General features: G+C 46.5%; 2 protein-coding genes across 5 annotated transcripts in view; both read left to right on the forward strand.

Annotated features, from left to right (window-relative positions):
* The first annotated feature begins 363 nt into the window (after window positions 1–363).
* Window positions 364–20272, forward strand: brsk1b (BR serine/threonine kinase 1b). Of its 4 annotated transcripts, none has more exons than XM_062565887.1 (21): window positions 364–551; window positions 972–1959; window positions 2307–2401; window positions 5387–5472; window positions 5704–5844; window positions 5932–6048; window positions 6574–6607; window positions 6702–6770; window positions 7348–7494; window positions 9469–9500; window positions 9988–10152; window positions 11167–11264; window positions 11367–11517; window positions 11668–11728; window positions 12972–13578; window positions 13877–13925; window positions 14605–14728; window positions 14850–14951; window positions 15249–15357; window positions 15822–15911; window positions 16018–20272. In XM_062565887.1, the coding sequence occupies exons 2-21, from the start codon at window positions 1872–1874 to the stop codon at window positions 16233–16235; spliced, it is 2583 nt and encodes an 860-aa protein (XP_062421871.1). In that variant the 5' UTR covers window positions 364–551; window positions 972–1871; the 3' UTR covers window positions 16236–20272. The 4 variants fall into 4 exon arrangements, with proteins under 4 accessions (XP_062421871.1, XP_062421870.1, XP_062421873.1 ...); XM_062565886.1 differs by having other exon boundaries at window positions 15822–15908; window positions 16006–20272; XM_062565889.1 differs by having other exon boundaries at window positions 13302–13578.
* A 958-nt stretch (window positions 20273–21230) lies between these two features.
* cpt1a2b (carnitine palmitoyltransferase 1A2b) overlaps window positions 21231–21727 on the forward strand; it is a 29620-nt gene continuing 29123 nt past the window's right edge. Inside the window, exon 1 of the mRNA XM_037476414.2 lies at window positions 21231–21370. The gene's annotated coding sequence lies outside the window, so the exon portion shown is untranslated. The remainder of the gene's footprint in view (window positions 21371–21727) is intronic.

A 21727-nucleotide genomic window follows, 5' to 3' on the forward strand; every position in this document is an offset into this window, starting at 1 on the left:
GCTTTAATTGACGCATTTGGGTGATGACCCGCGTTAGAAATGATTACTTTATTCTAATTACTTATGATGATGAATAACGGCACCCATAGCATCAATTGTTTTCACCTACTGCAACTTATTAGTAATTCATTAATTAAGTGTGAATAAATAATAGCAAATTCTCACAACTCAAACACCTGCTTTGTGTCATTTCTGTAACATTCCTCTTTATATGGAATCAAATAGTCTTCCATGTCTGTGTGTCGCTGGCTTCCACCATGTGCCACTGGGTGGCTCGCCTTTATTCCTCTGTACTTGCATCACACAAGGTGGGACTTTGCCGTAGTAAAAAGGGGTGGGGGGGGGCGCGAGAGGGGGGAGCGGAACCCGGATGCTGATGCTGACTGATGAGGAGCAGGAAGCTAGAGAGGGAGGAGGAGTATTTGAGGGTGGGGGGGTAAAAAGAGAAAGAGGAGCGGGGGTATTACGGGCAGCGGCGGAGCGGAAGAAGAAGAAGAAGAAGAAGACGAAGAAGAAGAAGACGAAGAAGAAGAAGAGGACACTCCTGTCGGGTGCGAGCAACTTCTCCTTAACCTCAAAGATTCCGTTTTCTAAATTATTTTATTTATTGGTTTTCCTCAAATAACTGTCATTTTTGCGCGAGCCGAAAGCGGCGGCTGCGGGTGGAGATGCGCACAGCCGGGGAGTGAGACTAGAGAGACGGAGAGAGAGAGAGAGAGAGGAGGAGGGAGGGAGAGAGGAGGAGAGAGAAGGAGGGAGGGAGAGAGGAGGCGAGAGAAGGAGAGTCGGCCACCACCACAAGGCTGGCTGAGGATCCTCGTAGTTTCTGGGAGCGGGATGAATCACCGGGCCGAGGGTCGCTTCCTCCCCGCCCCGCCTCGCCCGGTCCGGCCCCGCGGCTGTTTGCCTTTCTTTTTTTAATGCTGCCCCCCCCCCCCCCTTCTCTTTTCTTCCTCTATTTCCTGATGCAGGGCCGGGGAGGGGTGAGCCAAAGTGTGCACCGGATATTGGAAAACCCATTCTTCTTGCCGATGCTGTTGTGATAATAGATTATTATCCGGACGACGTGCGTGCTTTCGCGCGAGAAGAGGAAACACCGGGGGAGAAAGAAACAGAAAGAGGAGAGGAGAGAGGGGGGGGGGGTGTACGAGCCTGGAAAGGATGATGAAAACATTTTTTGGACGGTAGCAGCAGCGAGGAGGAAGAGGAGGGTGGTGGTGTGGAGGGCGCGGGGTGGGGGGGGGGGGGGGGGTCCCTGATATCGATCACAGAATGGATTCAATCAGGAGCATTCTGTCTCGGGATATTTGAGACCCTGCTCTTACAGGAATCAATCTGTGGCCGATGCGTACAGCCCGACTGAGACCTCTCCTTTCTGCCTCCACTTGGAGCCGGCTGCAGAAGATACACATCAATTAGCTTTAAACTACTGTTATTTATAGTGTGGCAGGACGGCGAGGCGGGGTGTGGGCTCAGCGGGACTCTCTCTATACCTCCCCCCCAGCATCGCTGGGCAATCGGTCAAAAGCCTCACGCGTCCTTCTGGTCGTTTTGACTCCGGATGATGCTGCACTCCGCGCCGCCCTGAGAGAGACGCAAAACCCCGTTCGAAGAAGAAGAAGAAGAAGAAGAATCAGAGGACCCAGGGAAACACTCTATTCTAAGCCCGCACGTAGCTATAGGAAACCGGGCCGGCGCTGGAGCCGCTGGCCGCATGACAAACAAGTGCACGGGAGTCGCCTGCAGGGCCCGCCGTTAGAATCACGACCGGTTCCTGCGCGCCTCCGCCCGGCCGCCTGGGATGTGCGTGACGGCGCCACGCACAGGAGCAGAACGCGACCCGCCTCACATCCGGAGAGTAGCATTTCAGGATGAGCAGCAAGGAGCTGACGGTGGGCCCGTCCAACCAGTACGTGGGGCCCTACCGGCTGGAGAAGACCCTCGGGAAGGGACAGACGGGTAAGTGCCTCCTCCTCCTCCTCCTCCGCCCCCCCCCCCCCACTTGCACTCCTCCCTTCGGGTCTTCTGTGTCAGGGTTGAACAGCTGATTCAGAATCACTGATTTGATGTACAGCCTGTTTTATTTTGCTACAATCCTCTTAAAGGATGCAAAAGGAAATTCATCACCTGATGTTTTTTTTCTTTCTAAGCAAACACAACTTCTGGTTCCATCTTTTTTTGGCCCATTGTCAGTTAAGCTTTTTAAAAATGATTTATGACATGCCTCCCCTCCTGTCTTTACACTGCATGACGATGTAATCTCTCTCTCTCTCACTCTCGCCCGGTGTCTCCGTGCGTCCCTTCAGGGCTGGTGAAGTTGGGCGTCCACTGCATAACGGGACAGAAGGTGGCCATCAAGATTGTCAACAGAGAGAAACTCTCTGAATCCGTCCTGATGAAGGTAACCTCTGTGCTCGGGCTTGACCCCGTACGCCTCACTGCGACTGACCACAGCGCTGCGGCTCGAGGCCAGTTGCAGCGCTGTCTGGCCCGCAGGAATAGCAACGCGTAGAGAGGCCGCGTGTCGCGGGGCACACGGCCTCAGGGCCCTGCGACAATGGAGATGATTCTGCTAATTAAGCCCTCTGACGGAAGGTACACACCGGGGCTGAAAAATGATAAACGATAGAGAGTTGGAAACAGAAGCTGTTCTACTTTCTGGTTTCTAATTTGGCTGACTGCTGGTTTCTCTTTTTTAAAGGTGGCACAAGAACTGTGTGTTTCAGTATTTCTATTTGACGTTACGTAACCCTTATCAAGCCAGGATAATCCCGTTGTGATTTTGAAGCTAACTCAATGCCGAGATGGCTGTGCTGTAACAGCTTTAAGCAAACGAAACCGACACAAAAATGCGACACAAGACACGATCAAGTTTGACACGGAGGATGCAACGGATTCGAGACGAACTGGCACACCGCAGCTACAAAGTAATTGTCTTTTAGCGTCAACGCAACGACATTCTGTGCCTAAATGATCCCTAATCCTGTTTTTAAAATCCTGCACGCTTTCAAAATAATCTGGTTAAACATTTCTCTGCAGCTTGAGCCAAGATGAGGGCGCAGCACCTTTTAAAAGTGCTTCCCCCCCCCCCCCCCCCCCCCCAAAAAAAAAACGGTCACTCGTGTTCCCTTCTGTGGTTGTGCAAAACAAACCAAATCTCTCAGGCGGCCTCCAGCGATGGGGAATTTTTGGGGAAACCCCCGATTCCGGCCCAGATCGTAAAGCAGCATGACACACTGAATATAACATCATGAAAAACAAAGAATCAATCGGTAAATACACGTATCCCAGAATCCTAAAACCACTGATTTGAATGGAATCCGGACCAATGTTTGTCTTTTTGTGCCTGAATAGAACTTTTCCTCCTGCTGGAGATGCCACCACGGTGTCTCTCTTCTCGAGTATTGCTTTTGGAAAGCTGCCCGCTGCCTACTCACGGCTGCTAGCTGCCAGTAACCGCATTACTGGGTCAGCTAGAGCGTGTTTAGCTACAAGTAGCCTTTTCCTGTGGACACCACGGAGGACCCAACGCGGCACGGGGGGGGGGGGGGGGGGGGGGGGGGGTTACCCATTTGAGACCATTTTTCCGCCAGCTGTCGCCCACTTCTCATCTGACACTCGGCGACGACTTTTTGAGACGCGGCATAAATAACAACACACTGGAGCATCGCCGCATCGCGCTTTTTCAACACGCCGCACATTTCTCAGAAACACTGTCAGTTTATTCTTTTACGTGCAGAGATCCGAGCCCTGGTAACGATGTTAGCTGTTACAGGAACTGTGACGTATGCAAACTTACAAATTATCTTTTTGAACTCTGATTTTTTAATCCGTAGGCTGGTGTGTTATGACAGATTGTATTGTCCTGTTTTCCCAATATATCGCATGGTATCTGCATGGTGACACGCATCGTACAGCAGCCGCACAGTCCAATGCGATCTAATACAAAGGTTCTGTCTTGAAGGTAAACTGTTATGTAAATGATTTCGTTATTTGTTTATTTTATTATTTGTTATTGAGGTCATCGTTAAAAAAGACTCCCAGAGGTGAACATCCTGAGCTGGGGTATTGGATTGCATTAGACTGAGCAGGGGTACCTAATGACCATGTCTACATGTATTCATCCATCGAAGCAGATCCTCACAATCCATTTATTTTTAATCATATCAGTCTTTTTAATCAGGGATTGTCAAATAGCAACTGATGGACCAAACATGACTTAAACCGATTTAAACGAAGGGATTCAGCAACACATTTCACACTTTACAAAGTCCTTAAATCACAATAAGAATGACTGTGAATCCAGTGATCAACCCACCATGTGGAGCGCCAACCATCATGCTGTTTAGTAGGTCACGCTAAAGGCAGCTGCTTGTGCTGAAACGAGGCCTAATACATTTGCTACTTAAAAGCAACCTTTCAAATCTGACCAGTTCCTATTAAAGGAAAAGGTTTGGATATTTTCAACGCCATCTTAAAACAGCACTTGCATGACCTCATGTAGGTTTCGGGGTTATTTTGGTCATCTTGGCCGTCCTCTAACCGCGACTTCTGTCATCCGATCACAACGGGACACATTAACGGTCAAGTTTGTACACCCATCCCTTCAAAATAAAGCTAATAAATAACAGAATAGTGGGGAACGTTTAGCAAACTAAATGTCTTTATCCCTGAAATAGCAACGCTTTGTTGAAAAGAAACAAGTCTGCTGATACTGCAAGGAGAAGAATTTAAAGAGCAGGAAAGAAGTGGAGCTTCATTAGAGAGCAATTTTCATGCAACCTGGATAGTGAGAATCTGATATTTACAGTCTTTTAGTTGGGTTTTGAGGATATGTACAGGATATAGTTTACAATGAGGTAGTTTACAGTGAGTTACTTTACAATGAGGTAGTTTACAGTGAGGTTGATTATAGTGTGGTACTTTACAGTGTTTTACTGTTTCTTTCTGCTGAAATCAGCCGGCTAGTGCCGTACATTTTGGTATATTTGACATCAAACATGTTGGTTATTGGAGCTTTATGTATATTAGGAGGTTTAGGTCTGAGCGTGCTTAATGTTTCTCATTTTTTTCTCTTTCATTTATCCTTCAAACTTCACCAGTGTAAATAATGATTTGCTTTTCCTGTTTGCTGTCTAACACAAACGACCTGTTTCTGCCTTTGAATGAACAAAAGAAAATCATAATAACATTTGAAACTGCTCAACACCTGACCTCACTTTACCTTTACACTTGCTTCTTCCCTCTCTCCCTCTCTTTCTTTCTGCCTTCATCACATGCACCGTCCTCCTGACATTTCAATCTCCATTCTTTTTTAACCCATCTCCTCTCCCTCCCCCCTTTCTTAACCTTTCTCCACACGTCTCTCTTCTCCGCCTCCATCCAGGTGGAGAGAGAAATAGCTATTCTTAAACTAATAGAGCACCCTCACGTTCTGAAGCTGCATGACGTCTATGAGAATAACAAATATCTGTGAGTATCCCTTTATCCTTCTCCTTTCTGCTGACTGTCTTGCCTTCTTTCTTCTTTTTGTAATCTTCTCCCTGGATCTACGCCAGAGAAGGAACAACCTTGAATCTGGAAGGGAAAATAGCTTTTTGAGATGAAAAACCACATCACATGTAGAGGGCTGTGGGTGTGTGTTTGAGGTTTTTCTATGGCTCCTTCCCTATACTCACCCAATGCCTCCTGCCCACTCCCCAGGTATCTGGTTCTGGAGCATGTGTCCGGCGGAGAGTTGTTTGACTACCTGGTGAAGAAGGGCAGGCTCACCCCCAAAGAGGCCAGGAAGTTCTTCCGACAGATAATCTCCGCCCTCGACTTCTGCCACAGTCACTCCATATGGTCCGCGAGAGGCTGCTTCCTTTAAGGCCTTACCTCTTTTTTTATTCTTATTTTATTCTTATTGTGTGTGTGTGTGTTTACGTTCAGTCACAGAGACCTGAAGCCAGAGAATCTTCTGCTGGATGAGAAGAATAACATCAGGATAGCAGACTTCGGTATGGCCTCGCTACAAGTTGGGGATAGCCTGCTGGAGACCAGTTGTGGGTGAGTGCTGAATTAGATTGATGGGCGGATGGAAACTGTGGTGACAGCTTGTCAATCACAAAGTAGCCACACCCCAAAGCATAGCATGCTTTAGGGTCTATTTGACTTTAAATGGGACCAACATTTTCAAAATGAGCATCACGGAGTAATGGAGAAGACATGAAAGTTACGATTGTAATATAAACTTGTGTTTATTGTGTAATTAAGTGATAATCAGGCTGGAAATAATCCACTTTTAAGGCCCTTCCACATTGGCTTTATTTCTCAGACGCCTGGTTCTTGGTCTTTTTACATAATTGACGGCTTTGTTCAAAGCTTGAGCTTTTTAAAATTGCCTGTCCGTCAGGAACATAGTGTATTTAACACATATAATTAGCAAGGGATTGTCTTTGCCTGGATTCACCTATTCAGTCTTTTCAATGAATAAAACAGTTTTTCATCCAATCAGCGCCTGCGTCCTTTATCTGTGTGCATGGTGGCATCTGGTTATATGGTTTATAATAACAGCCTGTTCGTTCTTCACAGGTCCCCACATTATGCTTGCCCAGAGGTCATAAGGGTTAGTTCCTTCCCTCTCATTGTTATATTTGTGTGTGTGTGTGTGTGTGTGTGTGTGTGTCTAATGCTCCCATGTCCTTGCATTTGGGTTTCAGGGAGAGAAGTACGACGGGCGCAGAGCCGATGTTTGGAGCTGTGGAGTCATCCTCTTTGCTCTTCTAGTCGTAAGAAGATCCTTTAACGCTTACATTTTCATTACAGTATTGAGTTGCTTTCTCTTTTTGCCCTTTCATTCCCGCTATCTGAGTCATTTAAAAAAAAACAATAAACCGCCCTAGATAGAGATGGAAAATGTTACATACATATAGGATGGATTTTCTGTGAGAAACAGACATTTGTCTACAACATCACTGCAGGGGTCCCTCGAGGAAGGAGTCAAAATCAACCCGCTGGCGCCTCTGAAACTCACACCGTATATCTTGTTTTACACAGTTGCATCAGTTACACAATCAGCTGTGCACATTAAAACAACAAAAAAATATAATAATAGTAATAAGAATGCAATTATATATCATATTTTCTTATGGTAGGACGCAGCTGGCTTTTATAATTTACGCAAAACTAAACTTACCGGCTGCTTGTGGAACACAAACTGTTAAAGTCTTGCTTTAACAGTGCTGAATGGAACATCTTATGAAGCCGCTTCTAAAAAACGAGTGCTTCAACACTCATATTATTTTATTTCTCTCATCCTGCTCCCTCATCTTTCCGTCTCTCCATCCCGCCCCATCGCCTTCCCAGGGTGCCTTGCCCTTTGACCACGACAACCTGCGGCAGCTTCTAGAGAAAGTGAAGAGCGGCGTGTTCCACATGCCCCACTTCATACCTCCCGAGTGTCAAGCTTTGCTTAAAGGAATGATAGAAGTCAACCCCGACAAGAGGCTTACGGTGAGGAACAAGTATGCCAACATGTACAAAGGGGCCTTCTGCTCATTCACAGGAAAAGGTCTCTGCTGACCCCAAAGTTACCATTCCCAAATACTGTTATCTATTGTACTGTTTTATGTAAACTAAGCCCCGTCTTGCCTTCAACCAGGTCATGAAACTAACGTCAGAGAGCTGGATGAGGCATTTTCAGATTGCAAAATAGTTTGTTCTAAAATTGGGAGACTCTTTTGACTCTCTCTGTTTAAAAATAAATCTGCATGTCGGTGCTAAATCCGCCGCTGGTTTCATTCTGAACGGCACATGAATGGAGAACTGAGGAAGGCAGCGTTTTAGCACACAGTCACGTTGCACCCACAACGGTTTTCGCGGAGCGCGAAGCATGAAGCAGACATTTAGAAGGAAGGAACAAAAGAAACGACCCGGCCCCCGGGCTCGGCTTCGGAGACGTGACAGAAATTGACGCTGACACCGGGACCTTACAGAAGGAAGAGGAAGGAGATGAGCAAGGTGGAAAGAAAAGAGCAGAGGAATCTTGCCCAAAGGCAATGCAGTGGAGTCAGCCATGACAGGACACAGTTATTATTTCTGTCTTCAAAGGCAAGTTAGCAGTTTATTTGGAGACGTGACTCATGTAGGGAGGAAGAGAGGTATAAATGTGCGCATGGGTGTACAATACCATTGATTGGATGGATCAAGTGGCTGTAGGGAAGGATGGAGGAGCTGAGGGGGGACGGGGGGGGGCGAGAACCTCTCTCCCTCTCCACCCAAAATCCCAGCTTTCCCTCCTGAAAGCGACACTTGAAAAGGAACCGGCAGGCCGAGGCGAGAGGGCGACCGAACGAACGAACGAGCGAGCGAGTGAAGAAGCAGCTGCAGAAAATTCCACCGCGCTCAGGTCTGGGAAGAGAAGTCGTGGTGATGCGGGGGGGCGCGCGGCGGAGAAACACCCACGCTGCGGAGGGCCGAGAGGCAGCGACACATGCGATAACGTCGACAGAGAGGAGGCCCGGCCACTTAGTCACTGAAGCTACGACAGGGAGAATTTAATCAAAAAGCCGTGGGTTCGTCTGACGAGCAGCTGACTAATGGGGCCTGAAACCAGGTCAGACTGTCGCTCTCGCCCCCCCCCCCCCCCCCTCCCCCGGCTGCTAGTCGCGTCCATGGAAACCGAAACCTCGCAGGGAGACAGATTTCAAATGTGCGTCTGTCGCGAGCAAGCTGAAGATTCAGCACCTAGCACTGAGCAAATTGGCATCAGGTAGGAAAACGGGACGTGTCTCCTCCTGTGCTTTAAGAGCACGTTAACGGATGCGAAGCTCTGACGGCACACGGCCTCCTCTCTGCATGCGGGGTTCACAGCGGGCCTGCAGCTGCTCCATTACTCCAATGAGTATCGATGAAATGGCTACCACTGTATGCGGGGATGAGTTTTGTAGGCCAACATCGGAAGTTACCATCGCCCTGGTTTCGCTTGAAAAAAAAATGAGAAAAAGCCTATGGGATTTTTCCATGGGGTTTTGCATCATGGCGTGTTGCAGACCTTGTTTCAGGCGTCTGACAAAAAGCCCTGGACTGTGGGTCGAAGAAACTGGAGCTGTGCAAAAAATGCTTCAGCGCTTTATGACTAATTCCTGTGTCATTCCAGCAGGGCTGGACTGCAGGGTTACTTTTCCTGGAATCATTAACGCAAATACAAAAGTCCGCGGCCCGAGGCTGTACCTGAAGTCAATGCTAACATCAGTATGCATCAGGGGGCATTGTTTATGAGACACTTTTTCTGCCCATCACTGCCCAAGAGAGCAGCGAATGTATCTTCGCCAGTGTCCATACGATACTGACTTTGTCTTTTTTGATACACACACCCCAGGGTTCATCTTTGTCGATGTGTAATTTGTAGAGGTTAAATCTGCTGTAAAAACAGGAAACCATGCTTCGATGAATGCTGTAATATTGTCTTGTTTTTGTGGATTACAGCTAGAAGCAATACAGAAACACTCCTGGTACCAGTAAGTACCAAGTCTTACCTTTTTGTTACTAAAGTAACATACATTTCTCACACTTTCCTTTGGGTCAGACAATACTCTGCAACACACCTCTTACCATACTGTATAGTTCATTGTGATTTAAATATTGTCCTGGGTTGATCCCTATTATGAGCTACATTGCTTTTTGACATAACAACTTCTGTCTGCCCCAAAGGAATTACCGTTTTGGCTTAGAAGCCAATGCTTATACCAATATATTTGTACTACGCCGTCTAAGGTCTTTGAAAACCTGTGAGCTGTTATTTTTTTTTGGCTTCAAAAAGTTTCCACCAAGCAAATGTGTGAAATCTCTCCATGAAATCTAGATCATAAAAATGTGGCATGAGCAATGTAGGCATCGCCTAATAGTTGAATGTGAACTTCCTGTCTGTTCTTGCAGTTAAACTTTGAGATGTTTCTAACATTTCTGAATTGCTCGCAACTACATACGCGGATTTTTTCCTCTCAGGGGCGGCCGCAACGAGCCGTGCCCGGAGCAGCCGCCGCCTCGACGCGTGTGCGTGAAGAGGATCGTGTCCTTGACGGACCTGGATCCTGACGTCCTGGAAAGCATGTACTCCCTGGGGTGCTTCAGAGACCGGGTCAAACTCACGCAGGACCTTACAAGTGAGGAGTGAGTAAATATAACCCATCAAACATTTCCAGCGTGAATGGAGGGCGGGGTCGAGACGTGTTTGTCGGAATTCGTGGCAGGAAGGAATGGTTAGAATAGTTAGAAGCGATGCGTAACATTGTAGTTTGACGCCTAGGCCTGCGGAGCACGGGGCGGCATCCGACGGGTCGGGGGGGGAGAATGTGCTGGCTCGGAACAAGAGAACAAAAAGCACAACAGTGCGTCGGGTCGCTTTAATGTCCCTCTCACGAAGTCTCTCGCTCTCTCTCCCTCTCTTTCTCTCATTGTGATTTTGGTCCTGTCGTGCCCAGTGAATTGCTTTCATCATTAATCTGCCTGGCATGGCAGGAACAAGAGCACCGATGTCAACAAGAGCAGCTCATTTAAACGCCGTCCGCCGTCCCCCCCCCCCCCCCCTCCCTCTGTGATGAGGTTTCTCACTGACCTCGAGCAGAGCAGCATCTTTTAACTCATTGTTTGGTCACTTGACTGTTTTGACTTGAGTCTCACAGGCGTCATCACAAGCTGCACCAGCTGCACACTGGCTGACCCGTGGCAAACAGCACAAAGACACGTTTAGCAACTGGCAGCCATTGTGCAGCCATTGGATAAAATAAAGAAATCAGGGAATAGACTTCCTGTTCCATGCACCTGGAACCCGTTATGGTTTGCAGTGCGATTAGTAACTTGAGAACTAAGTTGCAGTCGAGAGACGACGTCTGACACTGGTTTTGTTCCACAAGTAGCAGGTTTTTACACTCATTTAAGACGACTGACGATGCTTTCAGAGGTTGCATTTTCGCCTCTTTTTCAGTCCACACCGTTAACGAACCGAAGCCTGCTTAATGTGATTAGTCAATAACACTCAAGTGGAAACCAGAACAGTTAGAGAATCAGCATTGCAGATATCTGTTCATAGAGTTTACTAATGATCCCCGGACCTGGGATTCAGTGAGTGAAAGGCTGTCTGCGTCCCTTCTCTTTCTGACGTTCAGTTTCTCCGTGGTTCTGCAGGGAGAACCAGGAGAAGATGATCTACTACCTCCTGTTGGACAGGAAGGAGCGATACCCGAGCTGCGAGGACGAGGATCTGCCGCCCAGAAACGACCTCGGTGAGAACACCGGCTCCATAACCCCTTTGAACCGCCTGCGCAAGAGCAACAAGGCAAAAAGGTCTGTGGTGGAAATGAAAAATTCTGTTGATTTTTTTGTAGACCCGCCCAGGAAGCGCGTGGACTCCCCGATGCTGACGCGTCATGGTCGCTGTCGTCCAGAGAGGAAGAGCCTGGAGGTCCTGAGCGTGACGGACCAGGGGTCTCCCACCCCGCCTCGCAGGGCGCTGGACACTAATGCACACAGCCAGAGGTAGGACGTGTTAAGTGATGGGAATCCTTAACAGCCAAGTTAATAGTGCAATTGCAAAAAAGCTCCACAAGCCTTATTTTACACAGAATATTTCTTTCAGAAGTCCCCTTTGCCTCGATGACGATTGTTGTTTGTTGGTGTCTTTGAAAGGTCCCGTTCAGTCAGTGGAGCGTCCACAGGTCTGTCCTCCAGTCCTCTCAGCAGTCCCAGGGTAAGAACCTCCCTCTCTTCACTGCAGAGACACAGAGTTCAACCTGTTTGTGCTTCTTAACCTCAGCTAATGAAACATTTATAACCTATGGGTTCACATCAGCCCCGCTAATGTCACACAGTCTCCCATTTTAATCTCCCAATGCCTACAACCCTGGTCTGTGAAATGCTCCGCTCTGTACTTTACATCACATAATCTGACCAAATGATTATACTCATCAGAGTGGTGGATTAATGCGCCCAGTTTGTGTTTGCTAATGTCTGGCAAGCACTTTTAAAATACAGTAATGTCTTTGCTTTCGGTTACAACTGAAAATAACCCAGTACGTCTATGTAACTATTTGCAAATCATAGATATTATTGAAAAATTCTGAAGCTGTCGAAGGAACATTTTGGCCAGTGTCTTATGGACTAGTGAAATGGTTATATATGGTATTATTATTCGTTTATAACTCGCTTTCTCTGTCGTGTGTGAATGATGAAGGAGATCAATTCCATTGTAGTTGTGAAAGAATGGAAAAAACAAATCCTCTGCGCCATAGAGCTCCCTTGCTATTCAAGAACTATTAATAAACACACCACTGAGCCACAGTGTTGCACTGGGTGACGCGTTCCTTCATTGTCGTGATAATGGGAAACGTGTGTGTGTGTTTTAAAAAAAATCAATCCCACAAACACTATTGTTCTGCTTGAAAGGAAAATAGGTATACTCATCCGCAGCTAAAAATAGTACCAAATACATGCAATATTTCCTGCTATTTGAGTCATATGTGATGAAAACTAGCGTCCAGTAGTTTTTGAAGCATATCCTCCTTCGTTCGGGACCAGTTGGCTTGGAGTTGGGTTGGGTCTTTTCTGAAGACGTAGTATTTACTTTTATAGTGAGCATAAATGTAGGATCAGCACCTCCAATGCAGGAGTATCAGTACGTCAACAAAACAACATTTCTTTTTGATGCTGTTTTTTTCTTCTTCTGCTACCTCGGGTTGCTGCTAGCTCCGCCCGCCTGTTCCATCCCTCTGTCACATCCTCACTCACATGCATTCCCATTTCAAAGTGTGTGTGCGCACACGCTGACACTCACAGCTTCACCCAGATCCCCCGAATCCATTTTCCATCTGAGCGAGGCTCGTTGACAAATCGTTTCCATAAACCATAATTCATGACCATTGCTCTCTGTCATCTGTCCGTCTCTCCTTCCCCCCCATCTCTCTCTCTCTCTCTCTCTCTCTCTCTACCATCAGAGCCCAGTCTTCACTTTCAGCCAATCAGAAGTCGCCTCTGCTTCCTCCTCCAAAGACCCCAAACCAGGAAGTGCCACCACGTCTAGGCCCACCCGCCCGCCACCCGACCCCAAAACACAGACCCTGCCCTCCAAGTGCCCCGCTGACCGGCCCCACCTCCACTCCATGAAGTCCCTCCCACTCGGGACGCCACGCTCCCCTTCCCCATCCCCCTCGCCACTCCTCTCCCCCGTCCCGCGCTTCTTCAACTTCCCCTCTCCGTCCGTCTTCAAGTCCAAGAACATCCACTCGTCCTCTAACTCCTCTGGTGCCCCTCCCCCTGTGTCGCAGGTCACGCCGCAGGGCTCGCCGCTGCCCACCCCGCTGGGCACGCCCGTGCACCAAATCCACCACCCTTCCTCCACCACCCCCCCCTCCTCCTCCTCCTCGTCCTCTTCCTCCAGGGCGGACGGGGCCGGCGGGGCCTCGCTGTCGCTGACGCCGCCCTCCAGCCCGGGCGGCAGCGGCGGTCTGGCCGCCTCGAGCTCCGCCCACTGGAGGACGAGGCTCAACTCGTTCAAAAACAACCTGCTGGGCTCGCCGCGCTTCCATCGGCGCAAACTGCAAGGTGGGTGGAGAGTTTCTACGCGCTCGCACAGCCGACGATAACGGCGTGAATCCTCAGCGCCGAACATGGCCATAAAAACCCCCCCCCCATAAAAAACGTTATCTGAACAAGCAGTTTAAACAATCAGAGTGAAACTACTCACATCCAAGATAGAATCTATTATTAGGAAGAAAGGGCCCCGCGCCCCCGCCTGAGTTCATTAATGTCTGTGTGATAATCTCTAATTAGGGCAATTAGATGATGCCGGAATCACTGCCCCTTTGCCTCTCTCTCTCTCTCTCTCTCTCTTTCTTTTTAGTCCCCACTTCAGAGGACATGTCCAGTTTGACACCTGAATCCAGCCCAGAGTAAGTCCACGCTCAGTCTCAGTTTGGTTTTTAAGTGCAACACAACACTGCCACGGTTTGTTGTATGACTAAACAATCTGCAGCAGAGATTAGTGTGGCAGCGTTTTGTGGAGAAAGAACTCTTTTGTTCATTGACATGTGTAGCTTTCCACCTATATATATGGTATAGCTGTGACATCACAAGGAAGTCCCGACACAGCAATAGTATCTGGCCGTGTGCATTTCTACATTTTTAACAATCAAGAAAAGGAATCTCCAAATCCTCGTTTCGCGAGTGGACCCAACCAGGCTGTAGCAGACAGTACGTGTTGCACTTCTTATTGTTGCTATGGTTTGTGTTTGGTCTCCTTAACATTGATGGAGAACAGCGTTGCTACGGCATTTACTAATTGTTGTTGTGAGCATTTCCGCTCATGCGTCATCACAGGCTCATTCACCAGCTGGTCAACTACCAGCTGACCAGCAACCTCCAATCAGACCCACCGCGCAGTTCCTTCCATTGTGTATTAGTTCTCTGACGCAGCAGAATTCTCGTCTCTACTGCTGTTTTTATTGAAACCGTTTTTTTCGGACTGCTTTGAAAAGTCAATTCCTTGACCGAGCACTATCTCAGCGACGCCCAAATGAACTGTGGTTATTGGAAGAATCAGTGCCATGTTCAACACTGGTTCGTTTGCAGACTGGCTAAGAAGTCGTGGTTCGGTAACTTCATCAGCCTGGAGAAAGAGGAGCAGATCTTCGTGATGATTCAAGACAAGCCGCTCAGCTCCATCAAGGCCGACATCGTGCACGCTTTTCTCTCTGTGAGTACACGGCTCCAGCTTAAAGCAACTGTACCTGCCCAGCACAGTGCAAGCTGAGGCAGCAAAAGCGGAGATGAAATATTGAATTTGTGTGACGTGTGTTTTTCGTTTGCGTGTCCAGATCCCGTCCCTCAGCCACAGTGTGGTGTCTCAGAACAGTTTCCGGGCAGAGTACAAGGTGTCCGGCGGACCCTCCGTCTTCCAGAAGCCTGTCAAGTTCCAAGTATTATTACATCATTTTCTATTTTTATTCAGTTACTTTTTTCTTTCAATTCATAGCGCACACTTTTACCAACTATGACAGTTTATTGTTTGTAATCACTTTGTAACTTTATTTGTCCAGTTGTGTACAGTTGCTGTGAAGCATTGGAATAGATAATGTTAAATCACATCCTTCTCACAGTATCCCTCAGTGTCCACTGCAAAAATAATTCGTTGAAATAACTTAAAGGGCCTGAAGAATGATTTAGCTTTTCTCTACATGAGGTTGATTTCTTTGCATGCTCCTTCTCTCCCGCAGGTGGACATTGCGTTCTCTGAGGGGGACGGCGAGCGAGAGAGGGAGCCGGCGGAGAGGGACGGAAGGCGAGAGATGGGCATCTACAGCGTCACCTTCACGCTGATCGCAGGTGGGGCGGCGTGTTTGTGTGCGGGACGCACGAGGGGAGAGCCACACAGACCTGGAGGTCGCTGTTAGTCCAGTGACACCGTACACTTCTCTGAGGGGCGGTGACAACGTCGCTGGACCCTATCGACCCAAAGCAGCTTCTGTTTGGAGTACAATATTTACATAGCTTAAATAAACTTTAAACCAAGCTTAAGCTAAAGGTAGAGGTTTAAAGGAGTTCTTTATTTTTAATAGTTTTTATGTTTAAGGAATGTAACGTGTAGCCCAGTATATAAAACAAAAATATATTGACGTGCAAAAGAATATCATGTATCGCTGTAAGTTTAATGGACCGATCTTCAAATTCACACTTCTCAGCTTCAGTATGTTTTTTTGTTCTTGAGGGTGAATTTATGTTTTCTTTATTGAACTTCAGACTTTTTCAGCGTCTTAAAGCTTAAGAATTGAAAATACTCTCCCAACCAGGTCCCAGTCGCAGATTCAAGAGGGTGGTGGAAACCATTCAGGCTCAGCTCCTGAGTACTCACGACCAGCCTTCTGTGCAGGCACTGGCTGGTAAGAAGTACACACACACACACAGACACACACAAACTACATGTGCCGACGGTTTAGTGGTTTGTTTCACGTCCTCTCTCCCCGGTTTCTACCCCTGGCCCCTCAGACGAGAAGAACGGTCAGCTCTCCCGCCAGCCCAGCACCCCGTCGCGCCAGAACTCCCGGCGTTCCGAGAGCGGGTCCGAGCGGGGAGAGAAGGAGCGCGCGGCGGACGCTGGGGGCGGAAGCGGGGGCTTAAGCGGGGGCACCTTGCAGAGGGGGGGCTCAGGGAAGGACAAGACCAGACTGCTCTCGTCGTCCAACGGGACGCAGTCCCACCCCTGAAAGGGATGTTGTGCGGAAGAGAGGCGAGGATCATCAGCCTGGCATTTTTCCTCTTCCCTCCCTCAATCCTTACCACAGTCCTTCCTTCCCTATTTCCTTGCCTCCTGCCTTGCTTCCTACCATTATTCCAAAGCCACGGGACAGAGGATGGGAAAGCTCTTCCTTGAAGCTGAAGGAGTAGAGCTGATTCAAGGACAGCTTCACCATAGCGGCGGGACGAGCCAGACGACAGGATTGTTCCACGCGACCAGAGAAATGCAAGAAACGCTCACAGCCAGGAAAAAGGTTAACCACCCATTCTAACGAATTGAGAAAGCACATGACCTTCCCATTGACCAATCACGCAACACGGGATTCATAACCAACAGCAGACCTCCACTAGGTAGTTGAAATGGCAAGGGAGGACACTGGCCAATGACAGAGCCCCTTAAGTCGTTCTCTTTTATCATTTTCTGACCAACTGATGACATGGATCATCACCTCAACACCACCTGACCACACATGTTGAGTCACATGACCAGGAAACCCGCTCTCCACTCTTCTCACTCTTTAACTGGAGACATAGGCGTGTTCTCAAGCAAAGCAGCAAAAGGTGTCCGACTTTTAAGAAAGCATCACAGGGAGAGTAGTGATTTGAAGTTGATTGTTAAATTCTGCTTGCTAATCAGCAAACGGAATGCGCTTACTTAACAATCAAGGCGCGTTGATAACAGAGAAGGAAATGACGGGGCAAAGAGTCGACGCGTGGCGTGGGACCGACAGACCAGCTTTTCTTTGGGTGTTTAAGAAGCATACATCCCATAAATTATTTCCGAATAACACTAACAAAGCTATGATACCGTGTTGCCTTTAATGGAGGAGAGTAAGTGGATAGATAGTTAGATTTAGCCCCATTTTGAGGACACTAGTCACAACACACGTAGAATGTCTCGCAAGTGAAAAGTCCCAGCAGAGAAAGGAGGTGCTGAATAGATAGATGGACTATACAGAGGAGAGGTAGCAACAGGTATCCATTAGGTAGCCAAGGAAGGACAAAAAAAAACTTACAGCATCCAAAACCAATGTAGGGAAAGCAGTAGAAAAAAAGACTCTTCAAGTCCATCAAATTCCAGTAATTAAAGGTGATGGAAAAAGTGGTATTAAATTGAAGAAGCTGATCAAACCGGACTTCCGTGCTTTTTAAACCCACATTAGTCAACTAAAAACATTTACTATGTCGCTTTACTTTTGTCAATGGACGCAGGTGGATGCAGGGCGAAGCCTAAGCCCTAAACTAAAGCCTCTGTCTCCTCTTTGAAAGGCGAGGGGCAGATGGAGATGAAAAAATGCTGTTCTTGTGAGGAAAGCCAGATTGCTAGAAGGACAAAAGAACTCTGGCGTGTCTGTTGTCATAAAACACTGCACAAAGACAGCTGGGGGGGCACACCTAAAGAATGAAATCTGTCTTGTTTTATTTTTTACTTTCTATACCTTCTTTTTTCTACTCGGCTCCTTGTCTTTTTCATGTTTTCATGTTTGCCACCAGCAAAGTAGATGGCGGCGCCAACCATGTGAATGTCAAAAACTCTTGAAATGATTCCAGGAGTGTAAACATTTTTGTTCCTATATTTATTGAAATTGCATTTATTTATTTTATTTGTATTTGTTGAAAGTGTAATATATATATTTCTTTTTTCATGGATGGAAAAAGCTGGCTGAGGACAGAGAAATGTCACCTTTAAGAAGTCTGACTTTACAAAGCAAACCAGTTTTATATTGAGAAAAAAAACTGTAAGGCAACTCAACTCTTTCTTCTTTATGATTCTGAAAAACTTGATGCTGCAAAAATACCTCCACAGCTTTACATCGTGTCTTTACCTGCTACCCTTTAGTTCATTTAGTGGCCTACGGTTGGCTGCTATGGCAGTTTACATTCCTACGACGCTACACCAATATTTCACCTTGACACACACAATGTCGCTCAGTTAAGCTCTATGTGGACGTTTATTTAGCATTTAGATGAAATGCTCCAAGCAGAGGATATTTATCAGTGTTGAGTTATTTACTCCTTGGGGCGCTTGTCCGTTTGATTTAGTTTAGGCCCACCTAACGAGCGCTAAGCTACTGGCCACTCTCCATGCTGAGGTTTCGCTATGAAGCCATAATCAAGCGGTAATAATAGTAGCGTGATGCCTAATCTTCACTCTCTTGTCCTGCCGCTGGAAAGCGCATTGCTTTCGCTAAAACAGTGTCAACTTTGACACAGGTGTAGTAATTAAGCACGGTGGAATTAACAATCTTGTTACTGTAGCTAGCTAGCAAACAGCGGGCTTGCTAGCTAGCTCTCTAATACCTAGCTTAGCAGCTAGCCACCTGTTTTCCCAGAGCTACTTCCCCTCTCTTCCCAGCGAGCTGTAAACCACATTTTACCGTCACACGAAGACCACTCTTTTGTACCACTAAAATAACAACGTAAAACTGAAAATGTCGGATCTTTTCCTATTCTATTTCTTTGGAAATATTGCAATTCATGAGCCTGTGAACGTCAATGGTGATCCACTAACTTTTCCCACAGCACAATCGTCACGGCAGATTTCTCCAATATGTTGATTAATAACTGATATACCTGGAAAACTGACACTCCCACCATTCTCAGCTGTACTTTGTGGTCCCTGATAACTCGCAAACAATAGCATGCGAGTACAACTAAGAGGATGACAGCAAATATATTTCATTGTCATATTCATTACCTGTGAAATACTGTGTTTGTACTTGCCAACTAACACTTCACTGAAACCATTAAACATCCCTTATTGACTTTCAATAGTCTCCACACCCTTTGCACGCTCACTGCCAGCAAACTGCGTGAAAAATGGGAAAATGTGGTTTGCAACTGTCCAGGACATCCATTCAATACTTTAGCTGGACTTTGCCTGAAAATGTTTTTTTAACATGTGGCCCTCATCCACTTCCATAGTGAACTGCATGGTGGCCACAGGTCAGGTCTTGGCACGGTTTTGTATTACTTTTAGCAAGCTTCTAGCAAACTATTGTCTTGGTGGACATAATCAAGAAAGATTTGAAGTTGCGCTGGTTTAAATTTTAGATTGGAATGTGATGCCGCCCTTTATTTTACCAGTCTGCTGCTCAGATTGGGCCCCTCCAGCAGTGTGGCCTCACACATCGAAAAAGGAAAGGGGCAGGGAGGCTTATACCTACAGCCATAGATAAAAAGAGAGTGTTATGTCAGGGGAGAGGCCAGTTAAAGGATATGAATGGGAGGAGAAAGAAAGGCAGCAGCATACGGCAGGTTTTGCTCTACTTCAAGCAAACTTTGCATACAAAAAAAGACACAATGGGATCCTTTACGCATTTGCAGCTGAGCGACTTGCAAAACTCTAATTCAAAGAACTCTCACCCCTCCCTCACTCATTCCTCCATCACAGCCCCACCCATGCGTTCACTATACATTTCTACACCCCCTCCATTCCTCCTCTTTGTATTTTTTCAATCCCGCTCCACGCCTATTCTTCTCCCGGCTGCACATATCTCACCCCCTTATATAATCATCTCTTCCCCTTGTATACATTTTATACGCACCGTATATGTTTACACAGATGCTGTGTACATTTGAAAACACTATGCCTGTTTCCATCTCCATTGTATGCCCTCCGTATTCTATGTACACTATGTTTTATCGACACTGTAGTCACCGTACAATTCTTCCTCTCATCGTTATTGCTCATTCTTCTTCTGCAGTTAGAATTGTACGACTATAATCTCTTGTATCCCGCCCATATTTCCCTCCACCCCTGTCCCTAAACCCCACTCCCCTATTTTGTGTACCTCCACTCCAGACAGTGGAAGGAACGATTTGTGATGTCAGGAAAAAATTGAGGGCGGGTCGAGAAAACAGCTAACGCAACAAATGATGATGATGACAACGACGCAGAGAAATGTTTGTAGTATAATTACAAAAAAAGGAAAAGTGCACTATTATGACAATGATTATTATTGCCTGTGAGAAATACTGACCAATAAACAACAATGGAAATATATACACGGGTGTTTGTCTTACATTAAGGTACAGAATGTCATTGTTATTACCTGGGATGGTGGCTATTATATTTCTCTTGTTCGATATAAAAACAATGGGAAAGGAAAGGACGACCAATGGTTATCTCTGCGTCAAAAATGAAAACCAGTATTTGTTATAACAATGACAAGCTAATTGCAAAATTTTTACAAACTTTACAGACTGTTACAGCTCTCCATCTACTGTATGTCTGTGGTATAAAAAAGTATTTAAGGCCCATGGCATCAAAGGACAGATAAAGCAGTTATGTATCAACCAGCTGAGTTCACCCTTTGTGTTGAAGTCTGCCCTAGTTTTAAAGAATGAAACTGTAAAGTCTCAAATACTTACTTTATTGGGACCAGCATAATTCAAAGTGAGCTTTTTATTCTTCAAGGTGTATTTTAATTTCCTTATTTTATTTTCGAGTTTATTCTTATTATATCATTTTTGGGGGACCCTGTGAATTCCTACCATTTCTCTCTTTTTTTTTTAGATCGTCTACAAGTGGACAGGTCTCCTTTTCTTTCGCTTCCTGAAGACAACTTTTGAAAAACGAGTTCTCACTCTGACAGTTATCCAGAGGTGTTTTCGTAAAAAGAAAGTTGCGAAAGCAAAAGCTCAGTGGAACAAACTTTATTTTGGAATATGTGAGGATACATTCTTCCCGTACACAGTTAAATATATCTAAATATATTTATATAAATAATTTGGGATAAATGTTACAAATAATCCTGCACTAGTAATGAAAAAAGACAACAAGAAAATATACATACTGCATATACAATACTTATCATATAAAACAAACCATACACATATATATACTGTACTTACAATATCAAAGCTATGTGAAAGTGACCGAGTCAATGTCTTTTTCTACGCGTGACTCATCTTCACGTCATCAACATATCTGTGCCGCTGGCAGTTGGAGTGGTTTCCTTCCATGTTGATGAGTCGAACCCCAGCTCGCGCGCACCGGGTGCGCTCAGTGGCAGGCTCGAGAAGAAGGGAGCGGCGCTACGCACAGCACGCGTCTTGAGTCGACCTTCTCGCTGTGAAAACTCTTCGAAGGAAATTTCAGGTACTTTTGAATCGTCCTTAATCGACCCCCACGCTGCTGTGTGCCCTCTTCCTGTCGTCTAGTCGCGTTTTCTCCCTGTGTGGGACATGTTGTCGAGTGAATTAACCATTGTGCGTTGAAAACTGTTTAAACCAGGGCGACACAAGCCACGCACAGCTGCATTGCTGCTTCGCACAGTGGTGGCAAACGTAAACTTCCTCAAAAAAACAGCTCGGACTCGCACTAAAACTCCTCCTAACTGGCGGCCGAAATATAATCAGTATAATAAAGTGTTATCCAGACTTCAAAGGGACTGTTTGATAGCTAACGTTAGCTAGCTCAGCCACTACGCGTAAAACAACGCAAACAAACCGGGGA

This window comes from Pungitius pungitius, chromosome 12, assembly GCF_949316345.1.
Source record: "Pungitius pungitius chromosome 12, fPunPun2.1, whole genome shotgun sequence".
Classification (NCBI taxonomy): Eukaryota; Metazoa; Chordata; class Actinopteri; order Perciformes; family Gasterosteidae; genus Pungitius; species Pungitius pungitius.